The 20,815-nt window shown below is 39.1% G+C and overlaps 2 protein-coding genes across 3 annotated transcripts in view; both read left to right on the top strand.

Annotated features, from left to right (window-relative positions):
- LOC138966679 (regulation of nuclear pre-mRNA domain-containing protein 1B-like) overlaps positions 1 to 20,815 on the top strand; it is a 183,023-nt gene that overhangs the window by 133,727 nt on the left and 28,481 nt on the right. The window lies entirely within an intron of this gene.
- On the top strand, positions 5,064 to 14,705 carry LOC138966525 (pyruvate dehydrogenase [acetyl-transferring]-phosphatase 1, mitochondrial-like). Its single transcript, XM_070338791.1, has 2 exons — positions 5,064 to 5,698; positions 9,076 to 14,705. The coding sequence occupies exons 1-2, from the start codon at positions 5,426 to 5,428 to the stop codon at positions 10,321 to 10,323; spliced, it is 1,521 nt and encodes a 506-aa protein (XP_070194892.1). The 5' UTR covers positions 5,064 to 5,425; the 3' UTR covers positions 10,324 to 14,705.

The raw sequence follows: 20,815 nt of genomic DNA, 5'->3' as shown, positions 1-20,815 counted from the left end.
TGTTGTTTTTCTGCAGAAAACCTGTTTACATTTTTTTCTGCAGGCAGCATTTTGTACTGGCTCTTGGCGGATTATGACATTATTCAGTTATTCTGGAGAAAAACCGAAATGCTGGAGAAAAACTGTCTTTTCTGCAGCATTTCTGCATAATGTCATCTTTCGCCGAAGCAACGTTTTTTTACTGCAGTAAAACAGTTTTTCTGAAGCATAATGTTTACTTAGTTTTCTGCAGCATTATTGCGATTAACTTTTTCTTCAGAATAGTCTGTGACAGTTTTTCTGGAGAAAAACGAACGACCTTGTAAAGTAGCGTTTGTATTCGTCGCCCCCTGGGATAGTATAATAGTTTGTAACTATTGGTAATTCTGGATGAGTCCATCTCTCGACAGAGGCGGGGGGCTCGCGTGCTCCAACATTATAATGAGCCAGTACCGCAAAATGCTGCAGAAAAAGTGTAAACAGGTTTTCTGCACTAGTAAAACAACAGCACTGTTTTACTGCAGCATTCTTGATTTCAATTTTACTGCAGTAAAATGTTTTGCTCCAGAAAAACCCGTTGCTTCGGCGAAAGATGACATTATGCAGAAATGCTGCAGAAAAGACAGTTTTTCTCCAGCATTTCTGTTTTTCTGCAGAATAACTGAATAATGCCAAAATGCTGAAGAAAAAGTGTAAACTGTTTTTTTTCAGTAAAACAACATCACCGTTTTACTGCAGCATTCTTGATTTCAATTTTACTGCAGTAAAACTGTTTTACTGCAGAAAAAAACGTTGCTCTCGCGAAAGATGACATTATGCAGAAATGCTGCAGAAACAAACAGTTTTTCTCCAGCATTTCTGTTTTTCTGCAGAATAACTGAATAAAGTCATAATCCGCTAAGGATAGTTTAGCCTTGCCACTGACAAAACCCTCAAGCACCTGCACTGGGTCATGACAACTTTGGTTAAACGAGTTTCAGCACTGAACAAAACAACCCAGGACCAAAATGTTCCAACTATATGACCAAGCTTCACAACGTCAAAAAACACTTCCGTAACTTTATTGCTTAAACAGATTCCATGGGAAAACATCTGATCCTTTACTGAAAAACATTCAGCTAAAGTAGCACCACAGATTTAGTTCGCAAGACTAGGAACTGAAAAAAAAACAGTGGTAAAGTGAACAAGTCGCGCAAGGCGAAATTACTACATTTAGTCAAGCTGTGGAACTCACAGAATGAAACTGAACGTAGTCCGCCGCTAGTGCAAAAGGCAGCCTGTTAGGCGCGGTAGCGGTTGCGCTGTGCTTCATAGCACGCTTTACTGTACCTCTCTTCGTTTTAACTTTCTGAGCGTGTTTTTAATCCAAACATATCACATCTATATGTTTTTAGAATCAGGAACCGACAAGGAATAAGATGAAATTTTTTTAAAAATCGATTTCAGAAAGTTAATTTTGATCATAATTTTTATATTTTTAATTTTCAGAGCTTGTTTTTAATCCAAATATAACATATTTATATGTTTTTGGAATGAGAACATGATAAAAAACGCTGGCGCTGGACCCGAGTACTCTTCAGACTGGCTCGCTCCCCCAGTATGAAAATTTTTGTCTTGTGCACGTGGATTTAAAAAAAAAAGTTTTTTTATTTATTTTACACAATTAAAAAAATTATTACAGTAAAATAAAACATTAAAACGTTCATAATAAACAATAGTAAACAAGAATTAAAAAAAAAAAAAAATAGACCGCCCATGCCGGGAATCGAACCCGATCCCTTGGATTTTAAAAAAAAATAAATAAAAAAAATTATTTATTTATTTTACACAATTAAAAAAATTATTACAGTAAAATAAAACATTAAAACGTTCATAATAAACAATAGTAAACAAGAATTTATTATAAAAAAAATAAAAATAAAAAAATAAAAAAAACCAGACAGCCCATGCCGGGAATCGAACCCGGATCAATTTCAATAAATTTGATTGAAAAATGAGGGTGTGACAGTGCCGCCTTAACTTTTTCAAAAAGCCGGATATGACGTCATCAAAGACATTTATCGAAAAAAAAGAAAAAAATGTCCGGGGATATCATTCCCAGGAACTCTCATGTAAAATTTCATAAAGATTGGTCCAGTAGTTTAGTCTGAATCGCTCTACACACACACATGCACAGACACACAGACACACACACACACACACACACACACACACACATACACCACACCCTCGTCTCGATCCCCCCCTCTATGTTAAAACATTTAGTCAAAACTTAACTAAATGTAAAAACGGTAACTGTACAACGTGTTCAAGATGTATAGGCGAATCACGACAGCCTTCAAGCGTATCCTCATCCGTTTCTGCTTTTCCTTTCGCTTCTTATCTTCTTCCTTGCAGAGCCGAACTGATCGACAACCAGAAAAGCATCTTCGTATCTCAGTCTCAGATAGGGCGCAGCTCCTGTTACCGATTTGCCATGGATGCACGTAACTTCTGGGTTGGCGCGCGTGCAGTCTCTGAAACTGCTAGCCAAGTAGCCTACGCATGCCCAGTTCAAGAAAGACGGTCAGACAAAAACAGGGCCGGTGTCACGATTTCATCTTTCGCCTGTGTACATATTTCCCCCTCGACATATACTCAAGACTGAAATGTTGTTTCCTGGTAAAATTAAGAAGTGAAATTATTTAAGGAAGAAAAGCATGTCAGTTTCTTGCATGTGAAGAAAATTGGTGGTAACATTTAATAGATTTCAACCCCAAAATCGAATTCTTCGAAAACGTGTACTGAGTGGTTACGTCCCTTGAGTAAGAAGGAAACATTTTAGGATGAATCAAATTTCTAAGTTAAATAAAACAAATTGGTTGGACAAATTTGGCCCCATGAATGTAAGGTACACAAGGTCGCTCATCAGTACTATCGAAGGGTGTTTTTTTGTTCAGTGTAGAGTTTTTTCTAGATCACAACGAGGCCGAGAAGCGAAATATCAACACGGCGAAAGATGAAAACGTCACACAGGTCCCGAATGCACTTTCACACAAGTGAGGTCTACCAATAGGTGCATTGTTACGATTGTCAGAAAGTGCGACAGACAATAGATAACAATAGTACATCATTGAAAAGTAGTCGACTTCTGAAACTTTAGGCCTATGTCCTGGATAGAGCAGAGGCACACGACATTATATGTGTTTGTGTTTGCGTGTGTGGGAGGCCGGGGAAATAGTGTAGCAGCAGAATACCTTTGGAAGTACAACGTGACTGTGAGTGTTAGACACAATAGAACACCCCTGCCGGCCCCACCTGTTTGTGAAGATCAGTTTTTAAAATGGCGCTTCACGAGCACGAGAGAACACCCCTGTAATGCCGGCCCCCGCATTGACGTAGCCTCTCCTACCAAGAGCAAAGATTTGTCAAACTGATGTGCTTCAAGTATTTGGTCAGTTCCAGTGGTTCTAAACTGCTAATTTGAGGCTGTTTTTGTTTTTATTATGTGGTGGTATTTCAGCCAGACGTGCTAAATTTAAGTTGAGTCAGTTCCCCATCCGCAACACCCGGCACAGTTAACTTAGCGGATTATGACTTTATTCAGTTATTCTGCAGAAAAACAGAAATGCTGGAGAAAAACTGTTTGTTTCTGCAGCATTTCTGCATAATGTCATCTTTTGCGAGAGCAACGTTTTTTTCTGCAGTAAAACAGTTTTACTGCAGTAAAATTGAAATCAAGAATGCTGCATTAAAACGGTGATGTTTACACTTTTTCTTCAGCATTTTGGCATTATTCAGTTATTCTGCAGAAAAACAGAAATGCTGGAGAAAAACTGTCTTTTCTGCAGCATTTCTGCATGATGTCATCTTTCGCCGAAGCAACGGGTTTTTCTGGAGCAAAACATTTTACTGCAGTAAAATTGAAATCAAGAATGCTGCAGTAAAACGGTGCTGTTGTTTTACTGCAGAAAACCTGTTTACACTTTTTCTGCAGCATTTTTTACTGGCTCATTATAATGTTGGAGCACGGCGAGCCCCCCTCCGAGTCTGTCAAGAGATGGACTCACCCAGAACTTACCAATAGTTGTGCGTGACACGAATGTATTTTGTCTTTCCTTTCCGCCGGAAGTTCAAAGTTTCAAATTAAACAATGTCACCTGTCAGCAACATTGTCACATTTTCCCAGACGAACGCAGTAGTCCACTTCGTGTTCGAGATTTGCTTCAGAAATTGTTCACGTTCGGCCGCCATTGGTAAAAGTCTGCGGAACAAACTATTATACTATCCCAGGGGGCGACGAATACAAACGCTACTTTACAAGGTCGTTCGTTTTTCTCCAGAAAAACTGTCACAGACTATTCTGAAGAAAAAATTAATCGCAATAATGCTGCAGAAAACCAAGTAAACATTATGCTTCAGAAAAACTGTTTTACTGCAGTAAAAAACGTTGCTTCAGCGAAATATGCAGAAAAAAATGTAAACAGGTTTTCTGCAGTAAAACAACAGCACCGTTTTACTGCAGCATTCTTGATTTCAATTTTACTGCAGTAAAATGTTTTGCTGCAGAAAAAAACGCTGCTTCGGCGAAAGATGACATTATGCAGAAATGCTGCAGAAAAGAACGGTTTTTGTCCGCGGCATTTGTCTTTTCTGCAGAATAACTGAATAAAATCATAATCCGCTAAGGATAGTTATGTCCAACCACTTTATTATCTTCTTTTAAAAAATGTTTGAGGTGTTGGATAGGGGAGGGGGGAGGGGGTTAAAGCACTGAGCTCAGCCGCCGTTTATGTTGAACTTTAGTGCGTCGTTGTTAATTTCTGGGCTTGAGTTTTGTATCATGATTAGTGTGGCTGCTGTCAATTATTTTTATTTTATTTTTTTCAAGTGTTAGTGAGCAGAACAAAACCGCGTTCCTTGAAAAACTGGGCTGAGAAAACGCTCCCTGAGCTGGCATTTACATCATCATTTTTGTTTCTGGTAACACTGATATTTGCAGACAGCACTTTCAGGACTGACATTGTCTGTCCTTCCAGGAGAGCACACACCTGCCGCGGGGGAGGAGAAAGCATCGAGTAAAGGGGGGTAACACACAGGAGTCACGAACAGAGTTATCTTGACAAACTGACGAGGCGATACCTTCGACACGACCAAAACTTGTGTTTGCGTGGGAAATACTTGTTTTGCTCGCATAACCTGAGCTTGAAAATAAGAGCAGTACATCCTTACGACTGTCATATCGCGTTAAAACAACCGCTTTAAATTACAGCTCCGTTTTACAGCTCAACTGAACAGGGGATGTGTGACCTTCAGCGTGATAAGTGAGTCGTGGAGAAGTGTATGATTGTCTTGAATTTGGTAGATTTTGAGTAGATACGGTGAAACCATCCACGATGTAAGCAGTGTGAAACAGAACCTCAACCCAGAGAAAGCCGTTTGGATTAATAGAACAGACTTAAGGAGAATGTATCGATGGGTAAAAGTCAATCCATTCGATGGCAAACACGCGAAAGTAGTCGAAACATGGTGCAGAACGATTTCAACGGCGATGCCAAAGAGAAACAAGGCAAGTGGCGCCAACTTGATTCGTTTCAAGCTCAGAAATGCGAGGATTCCGGACGCCGTGCAATCCCCTCGACTGACCCCCCAGATGGTCACTTCTATCCTCCGTATGAACGAAGAGGCGGTGGAGGAGAGCTATGGACCTGTCAGGTCCTACGTCAAGAACCAGCTTCAGGTCAGTGGCTGAATTGCGTCATCAGTAATGTGTGTCTCTGCTTGACCTAGTGAGGACAAAGTAGTGACCCGTTCATTCATGACGCCTCTGCCAATTGCTTGCAGTGGTCAAGGCTTATTGAAAGTATGGCCCTCATGATAGAGTGAGTTTGATACTTCCCTCTGGCCTTTTTGTCGCCCCGCCCCTCCCCTTAATTTGGATTTTCTTAGCTTTTTGAGTCACTTGAGAAAAAGTGACTCTATGTAATCGGTCAGTGTTAGTCTGTCCGGCCGGCCGTCCGGCCGGCCGTCCGTAGACACCACCTTAACGTTGGACTTTTCTCGGAAACTATCAAAGCGATCGGGCTCATATTTTGTTTAGTCGTGACCTCCAATGACCTCTACACTTTAACGATGGTTTCGTTGACCTTTGACCTTTTTCAAGGTCACAGGTCAGCGTCAAAGGAAAAATTAGACATTTTATATCTTTGACAAAGTTCATCGGATGTGATTGAAACTTTGTAGGATTATTCTTTACATCAAAGTATTTACATCTGTAGCCTTTTACGAACGTTATCAGAAAAACAAGGGAGATAACTAGCCTTTTCTGTTCGGCAACACACAACTTAACGTTGGGCTTTTCTCGGAAACTATAAAAGTGACCGGGCTCAAATTTTATGTGAACGTGACTCATTGTGTTGTGAATAGCAATTTCTTCCTGTCCATCTGATGCCTCATATAATATTCAGAACTGCGAAAGTGACTCGATCGAGCGTTTGCTCTTCTTGTTTCCTCTCTTTATAGCATAAATTTGTCCCATCCCTGATTTCTACTGCATATCTAACCCAGCGGCTGAAAATTCTCAAGACTTAGTGTTCTCGGGTAGGTGTAGCAGAGGCAACATGGGTATGATGTGACTGGGCGCTTGTCAGTCCGGGATGAGCTCGATTGTGTAATACCAAGTGTGGAGCAGGCTAGGTTACTGTGGCTTCAACTTCAAGGTTTGTTCAGCCTGGGAGCCTGCACAGGCACCAGAAGAAAAAAAGAAAGAGTGTTTTTAGCGGTTGTCCAATTCTTGCAGTTAAAAGAAGTGTTAAGAAATGACAGTATTCTGAATAAATTTGGTCATTTCTGGAAATATATGTCATGCGGAATTCGCGGAATCGCCAAAATTTTTGCCCATTTCGCGTAATCGGCAAAACGCTGCCCATTACGTGAAATGAGCAGCATTTTGCCGAAAATGCGGAGAGGCTTCTAAAATTTGCCCATTTCGCCAAAAGCGACAGCTAGTCTGTTACTTTTTGTGTCACCAGAACAGTGCATTAACATTGCTTTACCTCCCTACTATGTTTTGTATGGTCTATGTTGGTCTGTGTCGAGCATAACTCCGGAAATGCATGAAAACTACACTTTCTCAAGTTTCTGCAATAACTTGCCATAACTTATCGATTATTGCAATATCTATCCATTCGAGTATCTAGTTGTCTAAGTGTGATGATATACCAGGCATTTGAGAACTTTAAAACCAAAAAATGGCTGCCAATTTCACAAAATGGTAGAAGCCTTTACCCGATTTCGGCAAAACACTGCCGATTTCTCGTATTGGGCAGCATTTTGCCGATTACGCGAAATGGGCAAAATGATTTGCTCAAATGAGTTTGCACCCAAAACATCTTTGAATATTTATGAAAAATTTGAGTTACGGTTCATGTCCTAAATTTCTCAAATTTAAGACTGCAATTTTCTTATTTAAATTTTAATTATATATTTGATAGCTTTCAGTACATTAACATCAAGAAAAGAGCCTTTACATTGAAGCCTCATGACAAAAGAAAAACTCAGATGTTATTTCTACACTCTTATTTTTGAAATTTCAAATATTTTATAATTACTGTGTCTTTTCGTTATGATTGACCATTTCCTTATAAAATTCCCAATTTGTTTCCTGTCTTTTGAATTACAGTTTAAAATGATTCACACCTGCCTGAACAAAACTTAGTTGAAGGGCATATGTAGTTATTTTAGGCTACAAAATAAAATATTTGTACTGCGTCCTCTTTACAGAACCGTTACGATTGACATACTGTGTCTTCAGCAGGCCGTTATGATTGACACACATTAGTCTAAAAATGACCCAAAGCAGCATGTGTCTTGCTTCCCCTTTTGCACAGTTCCTGTGGTTGATATTCTTAAGGATAATTGAGAAAGATTTCAATGTGGTGTCTTGATGTCTTGTCACAGCAGTTATTCATTGTTCGGGACATTTTTAATGTCTTCCGGGACATGTTACAATTGACACACAAAATTTGAAAACTCATCCTGTGTATGTTTCGCCTGGCTCATTTTGTATTCAAACAATAAGTATGAGTTACTTATTACTAATTTTGTCCAAAATTACATCTTTTTTTTTTAAATAAGTGAACAATATGCTTTGAAACAAAATGTCATGTCTCGTTACGAGTGACACACAAATATGAGTATCTTAGTAATCAGAATAGAAATCCAACTAAGTTTGGATACCAAAACATTTACAATGCCATAAATACAACATAGCTTCGAGTTCTTAAACTTTTTCTCTGAAACTATTTTTGCGTTTGTGAGAAGAAAATTTTGACTTATGTGTCAATCGTACGGAAGACACAGTGGTTACGTCATTTTTTTAGTCCAGCAGTCTCAGCTATGTAAGCAATAGCAATATATCCTTAGCTTACAATGCATGTATATATATAAAAATGTGATTTTGAGCCATTTATTTTAATTTTTAACACTTTATGAACAAAATTTTAAGCATAGCACTGTGTCCTGCGTTACAGTTGACACACATAAATATCAAGCTTTGTCCTGGCATTATCAAAAAGGTGTGCTACCAGTTATCTTGTCAAAAACAGAATCCTAAAACAGTCAAAATGACTATATTAAATTTGCAAAGCTCTGTTTGCATTCTGAATTTTGCATGTGAATGTCCCATTTCAAGGATCACCTTTTGACACAGGCTCATATATTTATACTGTATAATATACTAGCTGTACCCGTACGCAACTATATATATGTATGCATGCACTTATACATGCACACACACACACACACACTCATTTATGTTCTCACACGCTGCATATGTTCGAATTACACAACTTATAAGCCCGCACAGACAGAGTCAAGGTCAAGCATGTGAGTCGTATGGGCTTTGCCCTTCTTGTTATAGAATTATTTTAAGTTTGCTTTTCCAGAAGTAGCCTATTACACGACTCGAGTGGCGAAGAACCTACTCTGCAATTCCCGTCTCAGTCGGTGCAGCCGTTTCGGAGCCTATCGTCATCATACAAACACACAGACAGACACAGAAACTAGCATTATTTTTAGATTATTTGACTGCTCATTGCTGTTTTAATTCTTTTTCAGTCCAACAAGCCTATTGAAGATCGCAGTGCCCAGGGACATTTGGTTCACGGCAGTGCCTCACTTTTCGGTGTATTTGACGGACATGGAGGGTGCGCCTGTGCTCAGGCTGTCAGTGATCGTCTTCTCAGCTACATCGCTGTGGCGATGGCCGAGCATGATATTCTGGCGGCCATCAACAATGGTAAGCTTGACCCCACCACTGACCTATTGCAACACATTGGCGACACCAATCGCCTTGTCAATACAGACCTTGCCACAGTACACAAACAGAGCTTGGCGAATTTCGCAGCTGAGGCCATGGCCATTGCACACTTTGATGGGGAATCTGTGAAGGATGCCCTGGTCAGTGCTTTTCTGCGCCTGGACCGTGACATTGTGACAGAGGCTTTGCCAAGCAACTTGCAGGGAGGGAGTATGGATATGTCTTGCTACTTCGACACGTTGGCCATTGCCTTTTCTGGTGCTGTAGGCTGTGTGGCTTACATAGATGGAACAGACCTGTTCCTCGCAAACGTTGGAGATACACAGGCCGTTCTTGGTGTGCACAACGATAACCGATGGGAGGCTGTGCCTCTTTCTGATACTCATAATGCAGACAACCCCAGTGAAGTTGAACGGATAACCCGGTGCCATCCAAACGAAGCCCCCAACATCATCAAAAACCGCCGCCTGTTTGGAGAGCTTGTCCCGCTTCGTGCTTTCGGTGATGTGCGTTACAAATGGACAAAGACAGATCTGAAACACCTCCTAAACACCAAGCAGATCCCAAAGCATGTGATGAGTGTCTTTGGTGACAACCTTATCCCTCACAAGTACCGCACACCCCCTTACCTGGACGCTGAGCCGGAAGTGATGCATCACATCCTCACGCCCAAGGACAAGTTCTTAGTGATAGCTTCCGACGGACTCTGGGAGTGCCTCAGCCCGGACAAGGTCATTCAGCTGGTGGCAGGTCACCTGGATGGACAGCAGGTCCTGGTGAACTACAAGCCCAACGAAGGTGCTACGCTCAAGGAAGTGAATGAAGTGCTCTCCAATCGACGTGTCAGTTTGAAGAACCGAGCGCTAGACTCCAACACAGCAACGCACCTGCTGCGCAGCGCCTTAGGCCCAGACCACGGGCAGGTGTCAGCTCAGCTGACACTGCCTCAACCCATTGTGCGCTTCTACAGAGATGACATTACTATTACCGTCATCTTTTTCGATTCAGAGTACATCAAGGACAAAGATATTAAACACACGCGCTAGATCGTGTGCTACATGCCTTGCTCTTGGTGAAAGTAAACCATTTTCTTTAAAGCTTAAAAAACAAACAACGTGGATATGCTGCTATTTAGAAAGAAGGTATAGAAAGAGTATTTTTCTTCTTTGTTTTCTTCTTCTCCTTCACCTTCAAATTGGTTCAGTAACTATTAATTGGACACTGTAAAGAAACCTCATTGTTGCAAGATTTTGTGATGAAAACTTGTTTGTACACAAATATGACGGCTACTGCACTGATGTTCGAGTACATGTACAGATGTATGTTTTCTGGAAAAGAATAGATTTAGAGTTTCATACAAAAACACAATGATTGTAAACTACTATTTTTATAATAAATTAGCCGCAGTGGGATAGTGAAATTAAGGGCCCCTCCTGCTTTGGAACCACAGGAGCTATCTAGTTAGCTGTTAGGTAGTTAGGGGGTTCCTCTTTCCTGTTTGCTCTCTTTTTTCTCTCAAGACAATTTTCTTACCTTTGTCTACATCACCGTTCGCCTTTCTGTTTTCCCAAACTTCCTTAAAGCTCCGTGAAGTCGGAGTGTGGCTGCCCAAGTGACGGTATAAAAAACAGCCATAGACACAAAAATCCACCCCTAAGGTTAGGTAGATCATTATTGATGATGAATTTATTTGCTTAGATTGGCGGTGCTCGCAGGAGTTTTGATAGCCTGCGTATGAAGAAGAAGAAGAAGAAAATACATGATTTTTTCACCTAAAATTAATTAGAAGTTTTGCCTTGTTGTAATGAATGATTGTTTCATTTTAACACTTATTTGTCCTTTTTTTGATTTCAAATAAAATGTATACATGTATGCTGCACTGTTAATAGCATTATGAAGGGCAAAAAAATGTGTCTTCTTCCTTACTTAAAAATTTGACCTACATGTACCTGGGTTTTATTTTTGTGAAAACTTTTGAGTCATATCATAATATTTTTGTGTAGCGAGTAGCGTTTACGAAATCCTGTAGATTACAATTTGTAGGTACATGTATGACCAAGCTAAGAAAAGCTAACTCGCAAAACATTTGAATTCCCCAAAACAGGGAGACAGATTTTCATGCTTTTACAGTACCATGTGCAGATAATTATGCAGTTCGATCATGTCTTTTGCGTTGTTTTTGGTGTTAAATTATTACCTATGATTAACAGGGTTCAGCCTTGGAGAAAAAAGACAATGGGACATTTGTCCCCCTTAACCAAATTCTGATGGGACATAGTCGCAAAGCAGGCTAAATTAGGCTTGTGGGTACATGTAAAAGCATGCAAAATGGTGCAACATCCTGCCATATGAAAATTGCCATTATTCATGTTATTTGTGCATGAAGAATTTAAAAAAATCAGTTAGTTATGCCAACCATTTGCCATGCTTATACATACAGTATTACTATTCAGCTGTTGTCTGTCAATATCATGACATAATTCTGTGCAGAAACTGTAGGAATAACAAGACTCCAGTTGTTTTCAGGTGTCATTTGCACACACCGACACACACACGCAGATAACAAAAAGTGATCCCTAACAAGCTGTTCATGTTTTATACATTCTTGAATGCTTTATTTTTTGTGATAAACAAGATCTTATTATTACTGAAGGCTGATATCTTAAGCACTAGGCCATTGCACCCATCTGTGTGCAAAATTTTCCATGCTGTGAGTTGTGATAAATTATCAGTCTCTTTCTCCCCAGTTATTTTTTCCTGGCAAGTTTTCTGGGATGATTAAAGGGAAAAAAAGTTGTGTGCTCAATTATGTTTGCACACATTTCTATGTTCTGATAACAAATTTTCTATGGACCAGCCTATGCTGACATGTGAAAGTTAAAGTTTAATTATGTACAGAAATGCCAGTTTGTATTAAATTGGAATAATTGCTTCTGAAGTTTTTCTTGTAATTTACAGTTACGAGTTTCAGGTCTTGTATAACTTATAAATGATCATGCCTGGTTCAGTATTGTATGGTAAAATCCCGGTGTGCAGGTTTAAGGTTAAGTACTTGGCACCAGTTGAGCAAAGGAACAAGTACATTTGCAAAGGCGTCAATGAAGTGTTGTTTGATGGGTTCTGGTTTAGAGAGTATGACCAGCTTAAATATGGGCCTAAAATGGTTGCATGAGAATGTTAAGACTCCCTCCTTTTTAAGACTGATTTTCTCAGATTTGTGTAGGTCTTAAAAGGGCGGTTCCACTGTATTAGAAATTCTGTGCAAGAAGTGATGAGACATAAATTATGTTACCTTGCACATTTCTATGTTCTGATAACAACAATATCCACTGAAAGGATAAAAAAAAACCGGTCTATAGACCAGCCTATGATGACAGATGTGTAAGTTGAAGTTTAATTATGTACAGGAATGCCAGTTTGTATTAAATTAGAATAATCACTTCTGAATTTTTTCTTGTAACTTTCAGTTATGAGTATCTTTCCAGGTTGTCAAGTTTTGCGAGGAGGACTAGAATATTCTGAGAACCCATGATACTCATTTACAAAATGTAAGCACCTTCTGTATTTCTCTTGGTTCTATTTCACACCAAAATACTGGAATACTTCTCTGCACATACACTTTTTGGCCATGCTTTTACAAAGGCCAGTGTTTACGGATATGTTTTTTAAAAATAGATTATTGGCAGTATTATATGATTGACTAGTTTCTTCAAGATCTATATAATAGTTGTATGATTGTGTTTTCAGTGAAAATGTTCCGCAAGTTTATTTTTTTTGAAATGTTGACCTGTTTCTGACTTAAACCCTTACACTGGTGCAATTCTGTAACACATGTTACATAGCCACTGGTGAATGAAGAGAGAGAAAAAGAAAGGAAAACGGTCATATAGGTTTTCGCATCCATGGGAGGTAATCGGAACCGACCAAACAGACTGAGCGAGTAGCACGACATGTCGCGACAACCAGCCTAAGGGTTAATATTTTCTGTAAATGCATATTTGAAGTGTTTGTTATTTCTGCTTGCAATGAAGACATCTTGATAAGCTTTTGTGTCAATTTTAAACAAAAGTTTTCAAACTGTGATGATTAGAGTGATCCAAGTTACATTTCAGATATCAATGGTTTTAAAATTGTCACAGATACCTGAAGTAAATCACCTGGGATTAAAAAAATTGTGGTGAGAGTCAGCATAAATTATCCACAAGTTTATCAAGAAAGATCGAGTCAAAGTTTCAGGTAAACCGTACATTCACTGAAAGTATTAGTTCATTAATAGCCCCCCGCGGGTTAGGGGGAAGAATTTACCTGATGCTCCCCAGTAAGAGGCGACTAACGGATTCTGTTTCTCTTTTTACCCTTGATAAGTGTTTCTTGTATAGAATATAGTCAATTTTTGTAATAAATGTTAAGTCCTTTGTACTGGAAACTTGCATTCTCCCAGTAAGGTAATACATTGTACTACTTTGCAAGCCCCTGGAGCTAATTTTTGATTAGTGCTTTTGTGAACAAGAAACAATTGACAAGTGGCTCTATCCCATCTCCCCCCTTTCCCTGTCGCGATATAACCTTCGTGGTTGAAAACGACGTTAAACACCAAATAAAGAAAGAAAGAAAGTTCATTAATAAACACCAAATAAAGAAATAAAGAAAGTTCATTAATACATTCCCTGTTTGAACCAGCCTGCTGCCAATATGTATGTTACAATTTTGTTTAGGATTATCTAAATTTTCCCTGATTAAACATATTCACTGTAACAGATACAAAATACTTACTGCTCTATATTGTAACACATTTTGTCTTGAATAGTTTATCAGTGTAAAGCGTACAAGTAGTATGGACTGTAAATAGTTGCTGCATTTCTTGCCTGTTTGCTTACAAAAAGAACATGCTTTTTAATGTTCACATGCACTGCATTTTAGCTGCATTTTAATAAGCTGTTCAGTTTAATCGTTTAGTGGAAGCAGAGACTATAGAGTATACTCTATAGTCTCTGGTGGAAGCTCCAAACATCTGTGTGTGTGTGTGCGTACTTGTGTGCGTGCGTGCATTCGGGCACGTGTGTTCATGTGTGTGTCAAATGTTGATCCTTTTGAGTCAGCCCGTTTGTGATTAAATGAGGTGATCAAACGGATTTGAATGGAATTTCCATCTCAAACAGAATGAGGCAGAGCGATGTTAAGGGCAGGTGGGCCAGTGCAAAATTGACCAAATCGTTCAAAACACTGTTTTGGGTATTTTAGCAGATTATGTTTCCATAACATACCTATCATCCATGTGTGTCAGTGTTTTTGTCAAAAGTGTCCTATTTATCTGTCAATAAAGACAAAATGTGAACATGTGTGGCATTGATTGTCTTCTGTAGTCGATATTCCCCCGCCAAAAAATGTCTCCTTTCAAAGGCTAGTTACGGCTTTGTCCTCAGCAAAACAGTGCATTCACGACATACGAAACTGCGCAGCAGCTCTTGACCTATAACATGACATCAGTGTTTTGATGAATGTTCCATTCACTCAGCCACTTGTCCGTTGCAAAGGCAGCAATCGTAATCGAACGGAAATGTCCTTATTTGGAAGGTACTCGACATCCATTGGTTCGTTTCATAAACCGAAATCGGGAACCAGTTTACTTTGTGAGTGCGCATGCTCAGCTTACGAATTTTGCATACGGAAACTACCGAAGAGACTCTCGGCCATGACGGGAACACCCGAAGTTTACTCGGTTTTACAACATCCTGGTTACACATCAAACGATCGATGACAACCGAAAGCGAATTTTTCCTTGAGAAACAACCTTTGATACGATAACAATGGCTCGAAATAAGAAAGAGGACAATGTCTTTATTAGTTCGGTTAGCAACAACAAGTAGTTCCGCTGGTACTAGGCCAAAGTTTGGATTCTGTCGGTGTTTCCGATACAGAGGAAAGCTTTGATCTCCACGCAGATCCACAGGTCGCCATTTCCGAACACGCCATGCAGCACACTTTTTACGTCTCGGCACTGGCTTGCTTTGCGCTGAATTTGAGTCAGTTTCTGTGCAGTATCTCCTCGACAAGCAAGTTGAGCATTTGCTACGCAAAAAAAACAAAAACAGGAGAAAGTATCCAACATCAGTCAGATTATCGGTAATGTTTGCTGGGCCTGCCATTTCCCGAACGAAACTGGATCAGCAACTGTTTGTATCAATCTGCACTTTCGTAAATTCCGTCACTGTCTTGACGAACTGTGTCATTTTCTTCACCGCGATACACAGTTGATTGCGAAGAGCTTCCTCAGTAAATCGTTCAGATTCCACGTACGATTTGTTGTCAAAAAACAACTCAAACGAAAGTTTCAAACTCATCATCCTCCATCTTGCTTGTCGAAGCACCAAAGTACTGTATCGATGTAAAAACAAAAGCAGAAAACTTCGAGGAAACCAACAAATCGACAAGATAACGGAAGGAAATAAGTCTCGTTCTGGCTCAAGTAAGTTACCGTTAAAAATACTGTTATTCTCGCATGCAAATACAAACGAGAATCGGGTCATTGATACACGTTTAGCGCTGGGGCAGTATCCCCATGCTGGTTGACAGAGGGAAAGAAGGGATGGACGCATAAATTCTCTGCTGGCGTGCTAAAGGCTAAGTAGTTTGCAATTCAAATAAACTAAGCTGTTCATTCATAACACAGTTTTGTCCTTGTGTGTCTGTTTCAATAGTGTTTCTGTGGTGTTCAATCTTCAATGTCGTTTTTCTCAGTTCAGCCATTTTGCCTACGGTTACGTCTTGGGTTACGCGATTTCTCTGGCTGTAATTTAGCTAGAGCAATATTTTCTTTTGTAGTTTGTGCAGAATATAACATTCTGGGGGATTACGAAGGGATTTTGCTGAAATTTTATTATAGTCTTATCCAGATTATTTCAAAAAATAATTTCGCAAGCGTTACCCTAAAGTTTGACAGTTGTAACAAAGAAGTGTTCCTAACTCCAAATATAAATATAATAAACAAAATCTGCTTCGTAATCCCCTAGAGCATACCCAGAAGGATAAAATAAAACAATAATTAGAAGTGTGACAATCACATCTGATGAAAATCCGTGTATCTCCTGTACTCCACTTTTGTCTGTATTTTGACTGTTTTTGTCGCGTAAAACAAAAACCAGCAACCGAAAATACAAAAAGTGACTATTCTTTGTCATCATTTGTTCATTTCTTTCATAAAATAACATTCAGACACAATAAAACATTCAAAATTGAAAAAAAGGTAGTGCACTGGCCCACCTCCCCTTAAGATATCAAATAACCAAAGGGAAGTAATCGCTCTTAATGCATACGACATGTGTAATAGAGTAAGCGAGAGTTGTACGGAACCTTTTCTCCTGGCACCTGAGAGAATAACAAGCATTGGAATGAACAAGCGACTTTCATCCTTATCAAAAATTAAGGGGCATCCAGTGTTTCTGGGGAAAAAAACCTAGCCTAAATTTGTTTTTTTTTAAATGAAGACACAAAAAAGAAAAAAATAATTTTGGAAATAAAGAAAAGCTGATTGCTCAGATTGCACCATTTTCCTTGATTGTTCCCCAGGGAAAGTACTAGTGATACCAAATGGTCTTCTGCGGACAGTTTGGATTACTGAAGCGGGGGGGGGGGGGGGGGGGGGGTTTTCACTTCCAGATGGGGGGTCAGAACACCCCCTATGTAGTAACATCCAGAGCATCTTGATGGGATTCGTCGCAGACATGAACAAATTTTATGAAAATTATGATTTCAGTTGTGACAGATTTTTAACCTGAACATTAAATGAAGTATTACTGTCCTTACTTTGGTGGAACAGACTTTTCAGATCAGCAAGTCAGGGTTGGCATGAACCGGAAATTTCCATCATTTTACCAAGTTTTTTTGCAAAAGTACCAGAAAAGACAATTGTCAACCAGTCGGTCCTACTAGTTTTCATTGCATTTTATGCGTTTGTGTTTCAAAATAAGCTGTTGCTTTGTCATTTTGACTTATTTTGACCAGTTACCGTGACCCTTTCGTTCAAGTACAGTTGATCCTGTATACAACAACCAACCAAAGGGACAAGTTTATTGATGGTTGGTCGTTATGGAATGTTCTTCTTCTTCTTCTTCTGCGTTCATGGGCTGAAACTCCCATGTACATTCGTGTTTTTTGCACGAGTGGAATTTTACGTGTATGACCGTTTTTTACCCCACCATTTAGGCAGTAATACGCCGTTTTCGGAGGAGTTATGGAATGTTGAATTATTTCACAAGGAAATAACTCTATAGGGATTCTTTGAGGTGGTCATAATAGGTTGGTGGTCTCCAGGGTAGGTTTGACTGAATTCCTTTTGCATTTTTGTTTATACCGCGGTTTACTAAACACCTTGTAATATCACTCACTGGCGGGCGAGTACCGTAATTATGATGATGCTACAAGTTACTCATAGCACCTATAGTACCTCTTTTAAGAGGAGGTTATGTTGCTTGTGAACATTAGCTTGTCAAAGTTCTGCTTTATATTGGTTTTGACATTTTCTGTGCCAGCAGTCCCTGCAGTCCTGAATGGTGTTTTGAGGTGTGTGTATACTATGTACTTTCACTTGGCCAGAAAAGTCTTGATCAGATAATAATAATAATAATAATAATAAGAACATTTATATAGCGCTAAATCAAAAACTTTCGTTAAAAAGGCTTGCTCTAAGCGCTTGACATCTAAACTAAAACGTCATTCACACTCTTTACAATGATGTACAAGAACTTCATGTCACACTCTTTCATTCAGTATAGCACCATTCACACAGTTGTTATTCTGTACAAGACAATAAGTTAGTCTAACATTTAGAATGTTCATAAGATGAAAACAAGAGAAAACCAGACTGATTAAAACAACTGCTTAGTGCTAACAAAGCATGAATCTTAATGATAACGTAATACATGTTTAACTGTTAAGACCATAAAAAAATAAAAATAAACCTATATGCTAAAATAACTTCGATCAGAAACAATTACTTACTCGTGCTGAAGCTATAATGTTGCGAAGAGAATGTCAAAAGGAAATAATGCATTTTGTTTTCTTTTCTTTTCCATCTTCTCTTACTTGTCTTTTATTATTATTAATTTTGTAGAAGATGTTTTGACACATTTTGAAAACATACATCTTGCGCTTTCTTTTGATAGAATTTCACCGGTGTTCAGGAAGTTTGTAAAAGGAGAATATGAGCAGAGACTTCTTGCTCATTCTGCACAAAGGTGGGAAATCAACTTGCTGTTTGTATGTGTGGGTGTCACTGTGTGTGTGTGCATTGCTTTTTGTCAGATCACAATAAAGTTCAGCATAAATGCAGGCTTATCATTTTCTTGTTTTCACTTGACTGCGTGGTGAGTTTGGCTGAGCTGAGTTTGAATGGAAGGAGAATGCATGAGTTAAAAGAGTTGATTTGCTTGAAAAAGTGTCAAACCAGATTGTCAATGTTTATAGGGAAAAGGTTATGCAGGATGATGCTTCAATGAAGTGGCCCTAGCACTTTGATACACTTTTAGCTACTAGCTGTTCGTTTCACCAAACATGTAATATGCGAGCACACACACAAACAGGCTCACAAATAAAGCATTTTTTACACAATCCGTATCACAGTCGAACCCACTTATAAGAACCTCACTTATAAGAAACGTAGCTTACAAAAAAAGGAATGTTTATTTCCCTGCCAAATGTCTTTTCTTCCACTCAGAATTCTCCGGATAAGAAATACTCCGTTATAAGAAAGTGTCTGTTATAAGAAATTAGTTTTTATACCCTTGACACGCCTGTCCTTGGATATAAAGGAAAGAACCAGTCAATTTGGATCTACTTTTGTTGCAGTGGTTGCACTGGATGTCATCCAGACAGATTGGAAAGGCTAGACAGGCACCTGAATCGAAAATTGGTGTGCTCGAATGACTCCTTTCTAGGATGTTAAATGACTGTGCAGAATGACTTTAACACACTAATATTCACTTCAAGTGCCTGTTTTTTTCGCATTACCAGGGCCAGTCGCACATATTCGCACACACAACTGCGCTGTGTGTGTGGGGTTTTTTTTTTTTAGTGTGTGTGTTAGTTTGTTATTTTTTTTTTTTAAAGATTAACCTATTTAACTTGATTTTCAGTTAAAGGAATCTGTTCCTTGTTCAAACAGAAAATCGCTGGTATTGTTTTTATTATAGGGCCCGGTAGCTCAGTTGGAAGAGCACTTTGTGATCTGAGGGTCACAGGTTTGAATCCGTGTCGGGACGGACACGGGTCAGCTTTATGTGCAGACTCAGAGACGGTATCCATGTTCCACCTCCGTGTCACCACTGTACGTGGCACATAAAAGACCTCGGCTGATTACACCTAAACACGCACACACCTGGGTACCGCGGCTCTGTTGCTGCTACATACTGCTTTCCACTGGGAGGAAGCGATCCAAATTTCCGAGCGATGGGACAATAAAGTAATGAAAATGAAAATAAAATGTATCTAATATAGTATCAAATTGGTTCAGGTTTTAAATTTACGATGCACTTTTGATGACAAGTGACATTCATTTGTGTTGTTTGAATCCTTCAGCTGTTTTTAGTTTTTGCACTGTGCTATGTCATACTCCTAAATGCGTTCATTGGCTTTCATCAGCTGCATGTTCACAATCCGAATACCTTTTCTTTTGGTACACACTGAGAGCGTTTTGTTTCCTTGCAATTGATGAATCTTTGTTTTGCCTGAGCCTCGTACTCAATGTTTTAAGGTGTGGTTTTATTTATTTAATGTTTGTTGTTGCAACACACTCCATTTTCTTAATTACTAGAAATTATGGAAAGACAATGAAGCATATACAGGTTGTAAGAAAAGATGTAGTCTTTAACATCTATTCTTATAAAAAAAAAGTTCCATCATATCTTGCTCTCCCCCACCCCCCCCCCCCCACTTTCTCTCTCCTATCTCTCTCTCTCTCTTTTTCTCCATCGCTCTTTCACTCTCAATCAGTCTCTCACTCTCTCTCAATAACACACATATTAATTCGCAGGCACATACTAAACCTAACAACGTTAACATGCACTTACAATGATGATATCTGTTGCTTTTTGGGTCCAGCGGACCATATAGGCCAAATCAGGACCCCATGAGTTTAACATTACACAAATTTAAATTAAACCAATTTCAAAAAACAAAGTCAGAAAATGTATCACAGTAAAACTATGTATCAGTAAAACTATTATCACAGGCGTGGCACCATGGTGCCTCTTCTCTTTTAAGCAGGTGAACAGGAGAATTTTGTGGGTTGGAAAAGGTAAGTGAAAGGGCTTTGGGGAGGCAGAAATAGAGAAGAGACAAGAAAAAGATCCTAATTAGGTTCACGGCATCGAGAGTGATGCGACCTTCTCTCAGAAGTTAGTAGAGAAGGCTCCCCCATCCCCACCCGGGGGACATGCCTCTACGCCAATTAGGGGGTGCGAGGATGCACTTACAGACATAAACACTCATAATATAATGCAACTCCTTTTTCAAAAATATGAAGTAAAATGATAATCCTCGGAT

The sequence above is a fragment of the Littorina saxatilis genome, linkage group LG1 (assembly GCF_037325665.1).
Source record: "Littorina saxatilis isolate snail1 linkage group LG1, US_GU_Lsax_2.0, whole genome shotgun sequence".
Lineage (NCBI taxonomy): Eukaryota > Metazoa > Mollusca > Gastropoda > Littorinimorpha > Littorinidae > Littorina > Littorina saxatilis.
Note: the sequence above shows the minus strand (reverse complement) of the source record. Positions and strands in the feature narration are given on the sequence as shown.

What these genes read in the sequence shown, in the direction of transcription:
- LOC138966525 (XM_070338791.1), top strand. Translation starts at nt 5,426, where the DNA reads ATGTATCGATGGGTAAAAGTCAATCCATTCGATGGCAAACACGCGAAA. An exon ending in ACGTCAAGAACCAGCTTCAG is followed by an intron (nt 5,699 to 9,075) that starts GTCAGTGGCTGA and finishes ATTCTTTTTCAG; the next exon opens with TCCAACAAGCCTATTGAAGA.